This window comes from Prionailurus bengalensis, chromosome C1, assembly GCF_016509475.1.
Source record: "Prionailurus bengalensis isolate Pbe53 chromosome C1, Fcat_Pben_1.1_paternal_pri, whole genome shotgun sequence".
NCBI classification, from domain to species: Eukaryota; Metazoa; Chordata; class Mammalia; order Carnivora; family Felidae; genus Prionailurus; species Prionailurus bengalensis.
In genome coordinates, this window is record NC_057345.1 from 37,380,436 (window position 1) to 37,399,459 (window position 19,024).

Here is a 19,024-nt window from a genome sequence, read left to right on the forward strand (position 1 = left end):
TTAACCAGTGTACATTTACCAACTGAGCAATAGGTGTCCATGTAAGCCTTTGCTATCATTCTTTGTTTGGGTGACAAAAAATGATGAAGTTCTGGTCATCTAGCTCAGGTATATTTTGAGACCCTATGGCAGTAAACTAAGTACCAAGTAGTGAGATTCAGATGGTCAGTGCTGTAACTGACAGGTGAGGAAATGAGGAATAGCTATAGTAGCTTTAGATTCAGAGGAGACTCATTTTTACCAGCAAATATGAGCCAGACTTGCTTATGTGGATAATACAGATGAGTGAATTCTAGGCAGAGTGAGTTAGCATAAGCAAAGGTATGGAAGTTAGAGCGAATTTGCCTGATGGTCACAAAGAACCTAGCAAAAGATAAGTGTTTACGTTAAAGCCACAGGGTGTGAGTTTCCTCTTGTAGATAGTAGTGGATCATTTTGAGCTGACTTGTGCCTTTTCAAAGGGGCAGGAGGATGTTGGCAGAGGAATATTCCTAAGGGTGGTCCTTGATTTATAAATGAGTTCCATTCTAAAACTCCACTGGTTTGTGGTATATTTTTAATTTTTAAATTGTGATTGTTTAAAAATGAGACAAGTAATTCATTAATACAAGTTTCATGATAAACACTTCAAACTCCACCAATGAAGCCAAAGTTTCCCTCCATTTTCATTTGCAAACCCATCCCTTTGCCCAGGAGAGAACCACTGTTACCAACCAATTGGCTGAGTTCTCACAGAAGTGGATTTAACCTGAGTTAAGGTGAAAATACCCATGGCCCACTCTTGGCAGAAAGCCTCACGTACAGGCTGGAGAGGGAAGGAGCAGTCTCCTTCCATTCTGGTGCCATGCTGCTTTGTACACAATGACAAATTAGCCAGTGGTGGTACTGAGTTTATCTCTGTTTCAGTAAACAACTTGTGTCTTCCTCGTTTCTCAGCCCCACCTGAACCTGAGACTCCACTCATAGCTTTCCCCTCTGCTGAACTGTGCCCTAGTGCTTCCAGCTTGAGCTTCCCCTTCGCTGCCATTTCTCCTAAATTTACTTTTTTTACACAGTAAAACTTACATTATTCAAGATGAAAGCAATTGAATAAACAATGGACATTGGGATAAAAGCTTTAAAAAAAATATCTGGCTCCAAATGTGTACCAGCCCCTACCTATGGCATTAGGTGCTCAATAGGTTGATCTGACTTTAAACATTTAGATTTCTTTGTGTTTAACACAAAGAATGCTTATCATGACATATTCATTTTCAACAGGGAACATTTCAGGTAGTGTGAGCAGGTCACCTGGAGGGGAGAAGTAAATTGGGCACAAACAACGCTTGGCAGGGGGTCAGCTGGAAGCTGCTCCTACCCATGGCTTCTCTCTGTCCCACACTTCTGAATTGAAAAGGCTTCTTACAATGTTCCAAGTTTATTTTAAGTGTGGCTATGGTGGTTGGCAGTAGTGATGGGGTAGGGTGTCTAGCAATTTGGGGGCTGAAGATGGAGGAAGCCCTGGGGAGACCCCTTGTAATTAGAGGTCTTGTAGAAGAGATTGTCTGTTTTACTGGAACTCTGATCTGTTGTAAAGCAGAGTTATGGTAATGACTGAAAGGCCAAAAATACTTAACTCAGCCATTTACAAGATACCCGGCTTGCTCCGTGCTCTTTCTCACTCAGCTAGGTGCGGCTTTCCCTTCCTCATGCCAAGTAAGCACTTGGCTTATTTACATATGCAACCTATGGCTCCTCCTAGGTCTGGATTGTCTACCTTACAGCCTAAGGGCAGGGTCAGGGAGGAGCTTTCAGGTAAAGGCAGTTTGATGATGCTGTTGGTCTTGACCTCCTATGCCAGGGTAAGTGGGAGAAGATCTGTGGCCCCCAGGACACAATTGTGGAGGTCTTTGAGCACATCACCTTGATGACCCTGGACATACTTATGAAGTGTGTTTTGAGCCAGGAGACCAACTGCCAGACAAGCAGGTCAGTGACAGAAAAGCAAAAAGACACTTGTTCGTCATTATCTAAGTCATGCATTGACATATTGTCCCCACTTTCTCTTCTAGCACCCATGATCTTTATGTTAAAGCGACATTTGAAGCCAGCAAAATCATCTTTCACCGCTTATACAATTTCTTACATCACCTTGACATAATTTTCAAATTCAGCCCTCAGGGCCATCGCTTACAGGAGATGGTCAAAATTCAACATCAATACACAGGTATTGCTTGTGTTTGGATTGCCTAAGTCCATACACCGTCATCATTGTACTGTGCCTGTCTAGAAAAATAGGCCTCGGTGTGAAAAAAAAAAAAATTCTTGTTCTTAACAGAGCTTTTATATGGACAGTGCTCCTTTAGAAGAGTGTGCTAGATCCATAGTAGTAGTTCTCTACTACTTCAGAAGTTTTCTATGTATTATATCATGTTTATTATTATTTCCAATTGTTGGGGCGCCTGGGTGGCTCAGTTGGTTAAGCATCCGACTTCAGCTCAGGTCCTGATCTCATGGTTTGTGAGTTCGAGCCCCACATCGGGCTCTGTGCTGATGGCTCAGAACCTGGAGCCTGCTTCAGATTCTGTGTCTCCTTCTCTCTCTGCCCCTCCCCCAACTTGTGCTCTGTCTCTCTCTGTCTCTAAAAATAAATTAAAAAAATATTTCCAATTGTTATTAATACAAATATAACAAGGGTCATTTAATATCTCAAAGCACACAAGGACATATGGCTTTTTACACAGTGTTTGCAGTAGTCGCGAAGGAATAACAACAAACTAAAAACATTCATGCAACATGGGAATGAATATGAGAACAGAGAGCACACGGACATGCATTCAAAAGGAGGGGGGACGGGGAGTTGTTCAGTAGGTAGAAAGTTTCAGTTACACAAAATGAACAAGTTCTAGAGATCTGCCTACAGTTAACAGTGCTACACTGGGCATGGAAAAACTTGTTAAGTGGGTAGATCTCTGGTTAAGTGTTCTTACCACAATAAAAAAATAAAAGAAGCTCAGTTCAAAAATAGTTTTGGCAAAACATAAACATAAAAGTTGAAATAGATTAAGCTCTTTAAGCAATTCAACATTACTTTTCATCAACACCCGAATAGAGAATATTTATAAAGCAGTTAATGAATCCTTCCTCAGCTATGACTTTGGGCAAGTTACTCACTGCTTTGTCTCAATGTCAGCTGTAAAATGGGGACAAAAAGGAACCTATCTCCCAGGTTTGTGGTGATGATTCACTATGTTAATATACATAAAGCACTTGGGAAAGTGCCTGGTACTAAATAAATGTTAATCATAAAATACAGTTACTTTAGCAAATATATTTGCCTCAAGGAAATTTGCAAGACACACCCACACAGGCACAGGCGCAGTCAGGCACCCATAAACACACATGAATGTAGTGTATAAGGAGGACAGTCAGAAGCAGGTTAGGTTAACGATTTAAGATACAGATGGGCATTATGCAAATTATGGAAAGAACCTAAATGTCCATCAACTGATGAATGGATAAAGAAATTGTGGTTTATATACACAATGGAGTACTACAGGGCAATGAGAAAGAACGAAATATGGCCCTTTGTAGGAACGTGGATGGAACTGGAGAGTGTGATGCTAAGTGAAATAAGCCATCCAGAGAAAGACAGATACCATATGGTTTCACTCTTATGTGGATCCTGAGAAACTTAACAGGAACCCTTGGGGGAGGGGAAGGAAAAAAAAAAAAAGAGGTTAGAGTGGGAGAGAGCCAAAGCATAAGAGACTCTTAAAAACTGAGAACAGGGGCGCCTGGGTGGCGCAGTCGGTTAAGCGTCCGACTTCAGCCAGGTCACGATCTCGCGGCCCGTGAGTTCGAGCCCCGCATCAGGCTCTGGGCTGATGGCTCAGAGCCTGGAGCCTGTTTCCGATTCTGTGTCTCCCTCTCTCTCTGCCCCTCCCCCATTCATGCTCTGTCTCTCTCTGTCCCAAAAATAAATAAACGTTGAAAAAAAAAATTAAAAAAAAAAAACAACTGAGAACAAACTGAGGGTTGATGGGGGGTGGGAGGGAGGGGAGGGTGGGTGATGGGTATTGAGGAGGGCACCTTTTGGGATGAGCACTGAGTGTTGTATGGAAACCAATTTGACAATAAATTTCATATATTGAAAAAAAAAAAAAGATGGGCATTATATACCAGTAGTTCCAAACCGGTTCACATCATGGCCCACACAGAAAATGCTAATATTTGTATGGCTCACTAGAGTGAATCTGGGGCATCTACAAAAGGTTATTGAAAGAACTCTTTACTATTTCTTTATATTACATAATTATGATGAGAAAACAAAATGCAAATATTAGGGAAAAATAAATGCTAAATTTATTCAAAATAAAACCTTTTCAAAAATTTTATATTTATTTAGTCAAATTTACAAATATTATTTGTTCCTTTTTATTTTTTATTATTTTTTAAAATGTATTTTCAAGTCAGTTAACATACAGTGTAGTCTTAGCTTCAGGATTAGAACCCAGAGATTCATCTCTTACATATGACACCCACTGCTCATCCCAAAAAGTGCCCTTCTTAATGCCTATCACCCATTTAACCCAGCAATCCTCAGTTTGTTCTCTGTATTTAAGAGTCTCTTATGGTTTGCCTTCCCCCTCGTTTTTATCTTATTTTTTCCTTCCCTTCCTCTATGTTCATCTGTTGAATTTCTCAAACTCCACATATGAGTAAATCTTATGGCGTCTGTCTTATTTTGCTTAGCACAACACCCTTCAGTTCCATCCATGTTGTTGCAAATGGCATGATTTCATTTATTTTTCATCACCAAGTAATATTCCATTGTATATATACCACATCTTTTTTATCCATTTATCAGTTAATGGACATTTGAGCTCTTTCCATAATTTGGCTGTTGTTGATAGCATTGCTATAAGCATTGGGGTGCATGTGTCCCTTTAAATCAGCATTTTTGTAACCTTTGCAGAAATTCCTAGTAGTGTGATTGCTGGGTCATAGAGTAGTTCTATTTTTAATTTTTTGAGGAAACTCCATACTGTTTTCCAGAGTGGCTGTACCAGTTTGCATTGCCACCAACAATGCAAAAGGGTTCCTCTTTCTCCACATCCCCACCAACATCTGTTGTTTCCTGTGTTAATTTTAGCCATCTGAACAGTGTGAGGTGGTATTTCATTATGGTTTATATTTGTGTTTGAGTGATGTTGAGCATCTTTTGATGTGTCTGTTTCCCACATGGATGTCTTCTTTGGAAAAGTGTCTGTTTATGTCTTCTGTCCATTTCTCTACTGGATTATTTGTTGTTTGGGTGTTGAGTTTGGTAAGTTCTTTATAGATTTTGGATATTAATGCTTTATCCATTGGAAAAAACCCAAAGCTGGAGGCATCACAATCCCAGACTTTAACCTGTATTACAAAGCTGTAATCATCAAGATAGTATGGTATTGGTGCAAAAACACATAGATCAATGGAATAGAATAGAGAACCTAGAAATGGACCCACAACTATATAGCCAGCTAATCTTTGACAAAGCAGGAAAGAGTATCTAATGGAATAAAGACAGTCTCTTTAGCAATTGGTGCTAGGAGAACTGGACAGCAACATGCAGAAGAGTGAACCTGGACCACTTTCTTACATCATACACAAAAATATATTCAAAATGAATTAAAGACCTAAATGTGAGACAGGAAACCATCAAAATTCTACGAGAGAAAACAGGTAATGACCTCTTTGACCTAAGCCACAGCAGCTTCTTACTTAACATGTTTCCAGAGGCAAGGGAAATAAAAATAAACCATTGGTGCCTTGTCAAGATAAAAAGCTTCTGCACAGCAAAGGGAACAATCAACAAAACTAAAAGGCAACTGACAGAATAGGAGAAGATATTTGCAGATGACATATCAATTATTTTTATTACATCTGGATTTTAAGTAGTAGACAGTAGCCATCCCCTATTTTAGGGTATTTCAACCCTTGCTCTAATGACATTTTGGTTTGGGTAAGTCTTTGTTATGTGGGAAGGTGTCCTGTGCATTGTAGGATTGTTAGTTCCATCCCTGACATCTATCCACTCAATACCAGTAGGACTCTGACAGTTGTGGCAACTGAAAATGTCTACATTGATGAATGTCCCCTGGGGTCAAAATTATCTCCATCTGAGAACCACTGCCCTGTACCCAAATTGTAGAGACATTCATCCGTGTTTTTCTTCTAGTGCTTGTGTGGTTTTGTTCTTGCAGTTAGATCTCTGATTCATTTAGGGTTTATTCTTATGCATGGTGCGAAGTGTTGACCTAACTTTTCCAAATGGTTATCCAGTTGTCTCATCACCATTTATTAAAAAGGTGGTATATCTATGCAATGGTATGGTACTCAGCCATAAAAAAGAATGTGATCTTGCCATTTGCAACAACATGGATGGACCTAGAGGGTATTATATTATGCTAAGTGAAATAAGTCAGATAGAGAAAGACAAATACCATTCAATCTCACTCATATTTTTTCATTTAAGAAACAAAATGAAGAAAGAAAAAAGAAACAAACAAAAACAAATTGGTGGTGCAGAGGGCAGGTGGGTAGGGGGATGAGTGAAATAAAGAGGATTAAGAGTATACTTAACATGATGAACATAGAGTAATATATAGAATTGTTGAATCATTATACTGTACACCTGAAACGAATATAATGCTGTATGTTAATTATACTTCAATTAAAAATTTAATTTAATTTAATTTAAAAGTTCCATGTGTTCCAGTAATTGAGATAACCATTTTTATATACTAAATTGACATATGTACTTGAACCTATTTCTGGACTTTCTTTTCTGTTCCATTCATCTGTCTATTTATTCATGTACTGGAATCACACTGATTCTTTTAAAGAGATTTTGTAGTATTTTTTTTAATTAACAAACTATTTTTAGACAGTTTTAAGTATACAGAAAAATTAAGTAGAAAGCGTAGACAGTTCCCATATACTTTCTCACCTCCACCTTCTTACGCAGTTTCTCCTCATCACATCTTGCTTTAGTGAGATACATTTGTTACAATTGAGCCAATATTGACACATTATTAACTAAAGTCCATAGTTTACTTTAGGATTCATTATTTATATTGTACACTCTATGGGTTTTGACACATGTGTTATGATATGTATCCCCCTCTATTCCTAGTTTCCTGAGGGATTTTTTTTTTCTTAATTGTGAATGGGTGTTAGATTGTGTCAGATCTTTTTTCTGTGTCTTTTAATATGGCCATATGATTTTTCTTCTTTAACTTATTGATGCGATAGATTACATTAATTGATTTTTTGATGTTGAACCAGATTTGCATATCTGGAATAAATCCTACTTGGTAATGGTGTATAATTCCTTTTGTGCATTGTTGGATTCTTTTGGCTAATATTTTATTGAGGATTTTAGCATTTATTTCATGAGAGATATTTGGTTTGTAGTTGTCCTTTCTTGTAATGTCTTTGTCTGGTTTGGGTATTAGGATAATGTCTGGCCTCATAAAATAGATTAGGGAATATTCCCTCTGCTATTCTCTGGAATATATTGTAGAGAATTGATGTGATTTCTTTCTCAAATGTTTGAAAGAATAAACCACTGAAATCATCTAGACCTGTTTTTGGAAGGTCATTATTATTGATTTAATTTATTTAATATATATAGGTCTATTCAGATTATCTGTTTCTCTGGATGAATGTTGATAGACCGTGTCTTTCAAGAATTTGGTCCATTTCACCTAGGTTATCAGATTTATGGGCATATATTTGTTCATAATATTCCTTTATTATCTTTTTAATGCTCATAGAATCAATAGTGACGTTCCCTTTTTATTCCTGATATTAGTAATTTTTATCTTCTCTCTTTTTTTCTTAATTAACCTGGCTAGAGATTTATCAATTTTACAGATCTTTTCAAAGAATCAACTTTTGGGTTCATTGATTTTTTTTTCCCTTGGTTTCTTATTTTCAATTTCACTGCTTTCTGCTCTAATTTTTATTATTTCACTTCTTCCACTATGGATTTAATGGGTTCTCTTTACAGTTTCCTGAGGTCAAAGATTAGATTAGGATTTTAGATTTTTCTTCTTTTCTAGTATATCCACTCAATGCTACAAATTTCCCTCTAAGTATTGCTTTCACTGTGTTCCACAAATTTTATTAGCTGTATTTTTAATTTTCATTTAGTTCAAAATATTTTTAAAATTTCCCTTGAGATTTCTTTGGCCCATGTCTTATTTAGAAAAGTGTGGTTTACTCTCCAACTATTTTGGAGTTTTCAAACTATCTTTCTGTTATTGATTTCTATTCCATTGTGGTCTGAGAGCATACTTTGTATGATTTATGTTCTTTTAAAGTTTGTGCTTTATGGCCCAAATGTGGTCTATTTTAGTGAATGTTCTCTGTGAGCTTGAAAAGGAGGTGTATTCTGCTGGTGTTGGATGATGTATTCTATAGGGGTCAAATAGATCCAGTTGATTGATGATATTGTTCAGTTCAACTACATCCTTGCTGGTTTTCTGCCTGCTGGATCTGTCCATTACTGACAGGGAAGTGTTGAAGTCTCCAACTATAAGAGTAGATTCATCTATTTCTCCTTGGAGTCCTGTTGTTTTTTGCCTTATATGTTTTGACACTCTGTTGTTAGGTGCATTCACACAAAAGATTGTTTTATTATTGGAGAATTGACCCCCTTATCATTATATAATACCATTTTAATCCCTATTAATTTTTTCCCTACTAATTTTACTTGCTTGGAAATCTGTTCTGCTGAAATTAATATAGTTACTCCAACTTTCTCTTTGTTAGTTAGCATGGCATATCTTTCTCTACTCCTTTACTTTTAATCTATACATATCTTTATGTATTTAAAGTGGGTTTCTTGTAGATGACATATAGCTTGGGTTTTTTTCATCCATTCAGAAGTCTCTGTCTTTTAGTTGTATTTATACCATTGATGCTTAATGTGATTATTGATATATTTGGATTAATAGCGACCATATTTGTTACTTCTTACTGTTCATTGCCTTTTTTTGTCTTTCACTCTTTTTCTGCTTTCTCTGGTTTTAATTGAGCATTTTATATGATTCCATTTTTCTCCTCTCTTAGCATATAAATTATACCTGTTTTTACCTTTTTTTAGATGTTGCCCATGAGTTTGTTTTATATATATATATATATATATATATACACATATATATACATATATATGTTGTTATATATATATGTATATATATATAACATATATTTATGTTATATATATATATATATATATATTTGCTATCACTTTGGTAATCAGAAATTGTTATTCTATCCCAGAAAAGATAATCCAGGATAGAAAAAAATTGCTCAAGAATGAGAAGAAGTATGGTAACACTCAGAAGCGGAAGTACCAGGATTTTCTGGATATTATCCTTTCTGCCCAGGTAAGTCTCAAATGTCTGAGGCTGCTCATATAGTTAATTGTGTGGGTAGCTGGATGATTGAGGAGGAGAATAGACAAAAGCAACATTGATCAACTAAATTTAACAACACTTTTGATGGTTGGCTCCATACAGTTTGAGATCAAGACAGAAATCTATAATTCTGTTACTAGAAGGAATTAGGTAAGGCCAAATTTTTTACTAATATGACAGGATTTGGTGATTATTGCAAAGACACATGATAGTTTAGGGAAACATGGGGAAAGAGTCACAGCGTAAGCTGGTAAAATGATGATGATGAGGTGCTGGGAAGTCTGAATGAATCTGGTAGGATGATTGGAAGAACTCTTTGCAAGGTCTGCTTTCCTTGTCTAACATTGGTTCTCCTTTATGCTCTGGTCAAAGTATGGCCTCTATTATGTATTTGATGAACTATATTAAAATTGAAACTCTCATTTGAAACTCTAATTTATTTCCCTAAAACCATTATCTTGATTGGGGCTCCAAAGATCTGTAAATTGACATTGCATAAAAATTTCTCTATTTTATCCGTTGCATAAAAACAGCTCTGTTTTACCTTTCAGGCTGAAATTGACAACAACTTCTCAGATACTGACCTACAGTCCGAGGTGAACACATTCATGTTGGCAGGGCAAGACACCATGGCAGGGGGCATTTCCTGGCTCCTCTACCACCTGGCTCTGAACCCTGAGCACCAGGAGAGATGTCGGGAGGAGATCAGGGGCATCCTGGGGGACGGGTCTTCTATCACCTGGTAAGATCTGCATTCCTAAACATTTCATCCTGGTTCCCCTCCTTGGGTTTTGCTTTATTTTTACCTGTGGTATCTTGGTGACTGTTATTGCTTTAAGATATGTGCCTGTAAAAACAGAATAAGCAAGCTACTATTCTGCTCTTTTTCTAAAGGAACCAAAATTATCCCTTTATCTTCTGCTAAAGAAGTTCACTCATCCACAACTTATCTGTTTTGTTGTGTTTCTAATCAGTGGTGTGTAATGTCTCATTTCTTTCTTTCACCTAGGCTCCAGTGCACTGAAAATGGGGCTTGATCCCTAGACTTGCATTTAGAGCTTAAATGGTAGGGCTTAAGTGGGGTTCCTCTTCCGATACCTGAGTGCATATCCATATCATTTCAGCCTCATTGTAGTCATTGTCTCCCATTTCTTTGTTCACTCCTCAGGACTGGCTTTGGACTTTGAACATAGTACCAAATGATATACACTTTAGTTGAGTCTGCGGATTATGGACTTACGACATTTTAAATACTGAGGTACTTAAAAAATGTCCAAGGTTTGATTGGGCTCACACCTGGTACAGGAGACAGACCTCCATACAAATAATTGCCATATAACCTGGTAAGGGTAGCGAGAGAGAGAGATGTGCGGGTTACTACAGAGATTTAGAAGACAAGCACCTAACCTGGTATAGGGGACTCCAGAGGACTTCCTGGGAGATCTGACATGCTAGCTGCCTCTTTTAGGATGGGTAGGAATCAGCCAGGTAGAAAACTTCAACACCGTTGTGCAAGACTTTGAGCTTATCTTGCTGTTAATGATGCCCATGTTATGGATTTGCCCCCTCAGACATAATCTCTGATAGAAAAACAAACACATGTCTCCAATATAAACCACATTCTTTACCCTAGTTAGATATTTCACTTATCCTTGTTTTGCTGGTCAAAGGGACAGAAAGATAGAAATACTAAGGGCCACATGACCTCATGACTAAGGGGAAAACACCGTATTTCAAATGCAAAGGTCAGCTCAGAACATTTGTAAGGGACAATTTGAATTTATATAGATGTAGTAGAGGTCTTACTTTTTATAAGGAAATAATATTTCCTACCATAAATTAAAGGTTTAATTTGTATAGCACAAAATATAATATTGATTAATCATTTTTTACTCATGCATTAACATTAATCGGATAACCTGTTTAGGGTGGATATATATGTATATATATATATATATATATATATCCAACCCAAATATTCACCTTCCTTATTCTTGTTTGGCCTATGTGAAATATGAAAACAATAAAGAAATTTTTGCCAGGTGAGAAGAAAAAGTCCAAAGGATCTGTTAACTTTCATTTTAATGAGAGAAATGAAAATAATTTTATAAACAATAAGATATGTTTTTATTCCATAGTATGACCTTATACTTACATTTAGTGAAATTTTTCCATAGCATTCTGGAAATTTATAGTTCTTTTAGACAGATAGTAAAACCACACTGCAAAGAGCAATTTCCAAAAAAGCTGGGAAGTTATTCAATGTCTCCATTTGGCTCCTCATCAGCCATTTCTGCATTGGTTTAAAATTCCTCTCTTCTTCTTGCACCAGGGCTAAGATGGACAACATTGTGTTTCTTAAATATGCAAAGTGCCAGACTAAGCAGAATTACTCTTTTTATTCTGGGCTTGAGGAGGAAAGAGTTCAAAATTAAAATTTCACAGGGCACCTGGGTGGCTCAGTCGGTTGGGCATCCAACTTCGGCCCAGGTCATAATCTCATGGTTTTGTGGGTTCGAGCCCCACTTCGGGCTCTGTGCTGACAGCTCAGAGCCTGGAGTCTACTTTGAATTCTGTGTCCCCCTCTCTCTCTGCCCCTTCCTTACTCACACTCTGTCTCGCTCTGTCTCTCAAAAATAAGTAAACATTGAAAAAATTTTAACAAAAAAATTAAAATTTCACACCACCGAATGGCCAAAGCCTGCATTCAAAATAAGTAATCAGAAAAGCAAACAAATACAATAAAACAAATAGACTGAATATATGCAGTCATTTTATGACTAGCTGACTATCTAGGATGCAAGTAAAAAACTTTATTCTTCTCCCTCTGATACTTGTATAGGGCAAGTTCTTTTCATCTCCAGAGTGAAATCTTACCCGGATCTCAGAGAGTTCCCATCCATTTAATTCACAAGAGCAGTCTCATTCAGTAATTAAGCTGTGGTCCAGTGGAATAATACAAAGTGTAAATTCTCATCCACTGGGACCATCTTTCTCCATCCCAGATCAGCATTTCTTTGGGTCTGGAAGCCAGTGGTGACTGAGGGGGTTATGGTTGACTTCTTACTGACCAGTTCCTCCCCTACCCAGTAGCTGCTGCTTCTGGCCTTTCCATAACTGGTCCCAGGAGGAAGTGAGGATAAGGAGAAAGGGGTGGTAATATGGTGATCCTGCCCTCTAAGCTTAGTAGCTATTCAGTGCTTCCTTTTATTCTCAGTGGGTGCATCTCTGGGTTTTTTGGAGATTCCCTCACTGTAGCTTTGCCATGGTGATCCATGGGGCAAGGAAATTCTTGTCCTCAGAGCTCCTTTCAAGCTGGTTCCAGAGCTCTCCCTCTTGCCAGTTCATTGGCCCATAGAACACAATGGACCACTCCTAACTTGTCCCTGTTGCCCTCCCCTCACTCCCTGCCTGTTCTGAGTCACAGCGTTTCCTATCAGCCCTGTTTCCCAAACTCCAGGGAGCACATTTCAGGTCATCTCAGTGACCCCAGAGGGCTTCTTTGCCTAACATGGTTTGGGGGCACTCCTCCATTCTCCACAGTACTCTGGCATTCCAACAATTCTCCTTAAAGATTTTTTTTTCCTATCAAAACTCTTCAGCCTCTTCTTTTTAGTCCTTAGTCATTCCTTACACATTCTTGAGCTAAGTGTTGCAAAACTGGTTTCAGAAACTCCCCTAGCAAATCCTTTACTGGTAGATTAGCATCTTGCTTTATCATGAAGATATCTGGCACTTTTTTGGTCCCTCTTTCTCTGGAACCTCAGCTGATCCTGAGGCAGAAAGAGTCTCAACATTCTGTTACATAAACCAACTGCAAAATAACTTTGACCTAGAGATGGTATTTACCAAGAATAAACACCAAAGAGGAAAAGAACATCAATATTTATAAACTGGATATGGAGTCTGAGTTCCCTACCCTCCTTCCTTGTCCTCACAGGGACCAGCTGGGTGAGATGTCATACACTACAATGTGCATCAAGGAGTCACTCCGACTGGCCCCTCCAGTCCCATCCATTTCCAGAGAGCTCAGCAAGCCCATTACCTTCCCAGATGGACGCTCCTTGCCTGCAGGTCTTTGTATTCTTTTCCTAAGCAGTTCTTAGAGACCATGGGATCTTGGGTGACAAAGTGACAATGACAAAGACTGGCTTGTTTCTCAACTGTTAGAGTCAAAATACAATCCTAAGGATGTCTAGCTTAGGATTGGGTGCCTATTAAGAATTCAGTGGGAAATTCCTTGATCAAATGTGGCTTCCAGACTTTCTCAAAGGTATATATAACCATTTGAAGCAAAGCTCTGTGCCCAGAACCTGGATTACCAGAATCCCAACCCAGGGTTTCTTTCATTGGAGGACATTGTTCCTAAGATTATCCTTATTTGGCTTAGTTTGAGACCCAGGTGAGACTTCGTGGGAAATGAGCATCATCATCTTTATCTAGATGACCCCGTGGGTTTTTGGCTTCATCATCATAATAATGTCACTCTTGTAAGTGTACAGCACTTAATAGTTTACATAGAGCCTTCAAACACATTATCTCATTTTTCCCCTTGGAAATGATCTTAGCAGGCATTTATATGGTGCTTCTCAGTTTACAAAGCACTTTCAAATACTTTTGGTGTAGCCAAAAACCCACCAGAGACCCCAAAGTGCAGATGAGCAGAACTAAAACTCACACAGCATCCCAACGCCTGGAGCCCTGTGCTCTTCAGAGCACAGGTTTCCAAGCATGGCAGGTGAGAGGCAGAGGGGTGTCATGTGAAACACCCTTCACTTATCTGCTTCAGTGTTCTGTGAATTCTTGCCCTTAGATACAAGCTGATAAGACTGCTTGTAGCAAACACCAACAGCTTGTCACTTACTGTGACTTTGTGGACAGATCCAGAATTAATTTACCAGAATTTTTATGGTAATCAAATAATCCTCAAAATCTCTCTCCCCTGTGTTTTTTTTTTAAGCCCCAAACCACATGGATATTTGCTAAAATTTCCTCCCTTCCACTTATGAACAGAACCAGCAGAAACTTGTCACTGGACCTCCATGATGGAATTGTGATTCTGTTCTTTTCTACCCAAACTGTCTCTGGTGGGTGCTGTATAGTCCACTAACAGATATCATTTTGACGTGATACCAATAGCTCCTTAAGATAGAAGCATGTATTAAATAAGGCATTGCTTTGAAATCTAAGGTGTCACCCAGGCCTCATCTTCCCATGGGTCCTTGACTGCTGGCATCAGCTACAGTGCACAGAACTCTGCCAAGAGCTAGCTCTTTCCCTTCAAGAAGAAAAGTCTTATCGAAGAATGGTGTAACAGTAGCCCACAACTTGCTGTATCTTCTGCAATCTTTTTTATTTCTTTCTTTTCACAGGAATAACCGTGGTTCTCAGTATTTGGGGCCTTCATCATAACCCTGCCATCTGGGAAAACCCAAAGGTACGACTGTCTTGCACATAAATCCTTCAAAGAACTAATGCTGTGTAGCTCACTTTTTGTTAGCTATGCATGGAAGTGGCAAATGACTCAAGGCAAACAAAATAAACTTAAAGACCAAAAATGTTCAACCTTTCCCCCAAAGGAAAGCTATCTGTCCCCTTCCCCTATTCCTACTTTATGTTCGCTTTGCATGAACATATGGATATAATGCCACACAATCTGTTTGAAATTGCCCACAGTCTATACCACAGCTGTTTACTTAGCAAGCTCTATCAAGAACTCACCTAGATGCCTGCAGGAGTATAGACTACTCATGCAGTCATGCAGGCAACTCAGACTCTTTTTGGCTGGATGTAACAATCAGGATTCTGGCAGAAACCCAATGACACACTCAACTTGAGCACTTGGAGGAGAGTTTTATAAAGCAACTATTTACAAAGGTATGGGTAGGCTTTAGAAAAACAGAATGGAGCAAATAACTGCTGAAGTGCTTACCACGTCTGGGCCAGGCAGGAAAGAGGATTACAAAGCCTGGAGAGAGATTACTGTGCTGGGAAGTGTCCTGGGCAGGAGTTGGACCTTCACTGGAGTGTGCAGCCAGCCAGAGGCAGCCTGGTAGGGTGGGGCCCAGGGAATAAATAACCCAAAAGCTCTCTCTGCCCACCCTCCAGATCACCAATGTCTTTTATCAGCCAACCTCAAAAGAAACCATGTGGGTCAGCTTCTTGGAGCCCAGAGCAGGGCAGGAAAGGGAGGAGAGACTGCACGCAGAGGCAAAAAGAAGACATATAGCTTACCTGAGCGCTTGATTCAACGTTCTTAAACTCTCAACACTCACAACACCTACAGATACTTTCACATAAGTGGCTAGGATTTAAGATCTCTTATGTGTAATGGGAGGTGGTCTACATGTCTCAGTAATCATTGATCACATAAGCACTTTGGCTTGACTTCTAAGTGGGCGCATTCTTTTTTTTTTATGTTCAAATCAATTTTATTTGAGTGTAGTTGACATACAATTACATTACATTAGTTACATTAGTTTCAGGTGCACAACTTAGTGATTTGACAAGTTTATACATTATGCTGCGTTCCCCACAAGTGTAGCTACCGTCTGTCCCATTACATCGCTATTACAGTATTATTGACCATGTTCCTTATGCTATGTCTTTTATTCCTGTGACTTACTCATTTTGTAACTGGAAGCCTGTATCTCCCCTCTCCTCTTCACCCATTTTGTCCAAACTTCCCCCACAACCATCAGTTTGTTCTCTGTATTTTTGGTCTAATTCTGCTTTTTGTTTTTTTATGCACTTGTTTTTCATTGTTTTTTTTTTTTTAGATTCCACCCATGAATGGAATAATATAGTATTTATCTTTCCCAGTCTGACTTATTTTACTTAGCATACTGTCCTCTAGGTATATCCATGTTGTCTCAAATGGCATGATCTCGTCCTTTTTATGGCCATGCAATATTCCATCCCATCCACCACATCCTCTTTATACATTCATTTGTGGATGGACACTTAGGCTGCTTCCATATCTTAACTATTGTAAATAATGCTGCCGTATTGCACATACCAGGTGCATATATCTTTTCAAATTAGTGTTTTCATTTTCTTTGGGTAAATTAGGTTGGGACATTCTTACTTCCAGAATGAAAATAATATTACACCCTAGTGTTTCTGCTTTCTCCTTATGTGTCTGGGTAGCAGATTTGTCAATGAAGAGGCCAGACAAGGGCTGCACCTCTTGAATTGCACTGTCCAGTGTGGTAGCTACTAGTCACATGTGGTTACTGGGCATTTGAAATGTAGCTAATGGGAAATGAGATGTGCTGGAAATGTGTACTCAGTGTGTATCACTGGATTTTGAAGACATAGTACAAAAATGTGAAATATTTCCTTAATAATTATTTATATTGAGTACATGTTGGAATGATAATATTTTCTGCAAAATAAATTCTATTGTTAAAATTACTTTCACCTTTTAAAAAAGTGACTACAAGAATGTTTGAAATTGGGGCGCCTGGATGGTGCAGTCGGTTAAGCGTCCGACTTCAGCCAGGTCACGATCTCGCGGTCCGTGAGTTCGAGCCCCGCGTCAGGCTTTGGGCTGATGGCTCAGAGCCTGGAGCCTGTTTCCGATTCTGTGTCTCCCTCTCTCTCTGCCCCTCCCCCGTTCATGCTCTGTCTCTCTCTGTCCCAAAAATAAATAAATGTTGAAAAAAGAATGTTTGAAATTACATATGTGGGGGTGCCTAGGTGGCTCAGTCAGTTAAGCGTCTGACTCTTGATCTCGGCTCAGGTCTTGATCTCAGGGTCATGAGTTCGAGCCCTGCATTGGGCTCCATGCTGGGTGTGAAACCTGCTTAAAAAAAGAAGAAGAAAAAAAATTACATATGTAGCTCATTATAGATTTCTGTTGATCAGTGCTAAGCAGTAGCTTAAAAATGTGCTAATGGTGTTTTGGGGATGGTGGTGGGGTTGCCTTGTCATTTCAGGTCTTTGACCCCTCGCGATTCTCTCAGGAAAATTCTGATCAGAGACACCCCCACTCCTTCTTACCATTCTCAGCCGGACCAAGGTGAGGACAATTTGAAGTTGTTGAAAATGGACAGAAGTGTTTTATTTGGAAACAGCACTCTTCCTTTGGTATCTCAGGTGTATATATTCTTCCATGGAACCCCATCTTCTCACCAGATTATGAGGTAGATATTGGTACCTATTTGAGCCCCTGAAAAGACCAGTTAGTTTCACAAAAGACAAAGCCCTTCTCTATCACATCTTATACAGCCATGCCTCAGAAAGCTCTCCCACAATGCAAACTTGCTCATCAGCCATGCAGCCCACCCCTGACACAGGAGAAACAATTCTTCTTTTTTCTTAATTTCAAATTTATTGAGATATAGCTGACATGTGAAATTGTAAGATATTTAAAATGTGTATCATGGTGATTTGATATCTGTACAGATCATGAAAGGACTCTTCCCCATCTAGTTATTACCACATCCTCCATCTCACAAATTTATCTCTTTGTGTGTGTGTGTGTGCACGCGCACGCGCACGTGAGGACATTTAAATTCTGCTTTATTAGCAAATGTCAATGACACAATACTCTGTTACCCACTATAGTCACCCAGTTTGACATTTATATCCTCACAGGAGAAACAATTCTATAAGCAATTCCAAGTGCCACCTTGTTTAGGGCAGGCATCACATTGCAGCCTCCCGGTTCACATTCTTACAGGGAACAATAGACATTCAAAAGTTTCTGTGGCATATGGTGTGTAAATGCAGCTTTACTGTGACTATCAGATTAATTATGCTAGCATCTTATGCAAGAGTCAGAAAAAACTACCATTTCTTCAAGTATCTCTTTCCCTCTGTGTCTGCAGAAACTGTATCGGGCAGCAGTTTGCCATGATTGAGTTAAAGGTGGCCATTGCCTTGATCCTGCTCCGCTTCAAGGTGTCTCCAGATCCCACCAGACCTCTTGTCTTCTTGCCCCAGATTGTCCTCAAACCCAAGAATGGGGTCTACTTGCACCTGAAGAAACTCCCCTAATGTTACAGCCCAGGGTACAACGATTTTATATATATATATATATATATATATATATATATATATGTGTGTGTGTGTGTGTATAATTTTAAAGTTAAATTACAGGACCACCTGGGTGCTCAGTCAGTTGAGCGTCGAACTCTTGATCTTGTCTCAGGGCTTGATCTCACCATTCATGAGTTTGAGTCTCGGGTCAGGCTCCACTTCCATGCTAACAGTGTGGAGCTTCTCCCTCTCTCTCTCTCTCTCTCTCTCTCTCTGCCTCTCTCTCTCTCTGTCTCTCTCAAAATAAATAAACATTTAAAAAAATAAAGTTAAATTACAGCTAATGGGCCAAAAAAATGGTAAAGAATCAAGGTACAGTGGGAGGGTTAGGGGTAGGTGTGATGGGGGTCTCTGTGTAACTGCACATTATCCAAAGGTACACAGGTGATACCCTGTGTCACTTAGATCTGTTTCGGTATGATTTGGGGAGATTTTCCAATCATTACTGTTTGATTCTGTCTTCTATTAATGCTGTATACCAAGAATTTTGCTAGGTGACTTCCATGTTTTCTGCTTTTTAGAAATAGTTT

General features: G+C 38.8%; 1 protein-coding gene across 1 annotated transcript in view; it reads left to right on the forward strand.

Annotated features, from left to right (window-relative positions):
- The window catches only part of LOC122480468 (cytochrome P450 4X1-like), a 30,504-nt gene extending 11,964 nt beyond the window's left edge, over nucleotides 1–18,540 (forward strand). The window contains exons 5-12 of the mRNA XM_043574909.1: nucleotides 1,841–1,968; nucleotides 2,052–2,206; nucleotides 9,313–9,419; nucleotides 10,001–10,191; nucleotides 13,390–13,523; nucleotides 14,822–14,886; nucleotides 17,390–17,472; nucleotides 18,284–18,540. Coding sequence (XP_043430844.1) covers nucleotides 1,841–1,968; nucleotides 2,052–2,206; nucleotides 9,313–9,419; nucleotides 10,001–10,191; nucleotides 13,390–13,523; nucleotides 14,822–14,886; nucleotides 17,390–17,472; nucleotides 18,284–18,452 — 1,032 coding nt within the window. The 3' untranslated portion in view covers nucleotides 18,453–18,540. The remainder of the gene's footprint in view (nucleotides 1–1,840; nucleotides 1,969–2,051; nucleotides 2,207–9,312; nucleotides 9,420–10,000; nucleotides 10,192–13,389; nucleotides 13,524–14,821; nucleotides 14,887–17,389; nucleotides 17,473–18,283) is intronic.
- The last annotated feature ends 484 nt before the right edge of the window (nucleotides 18,541–19,024 follow it).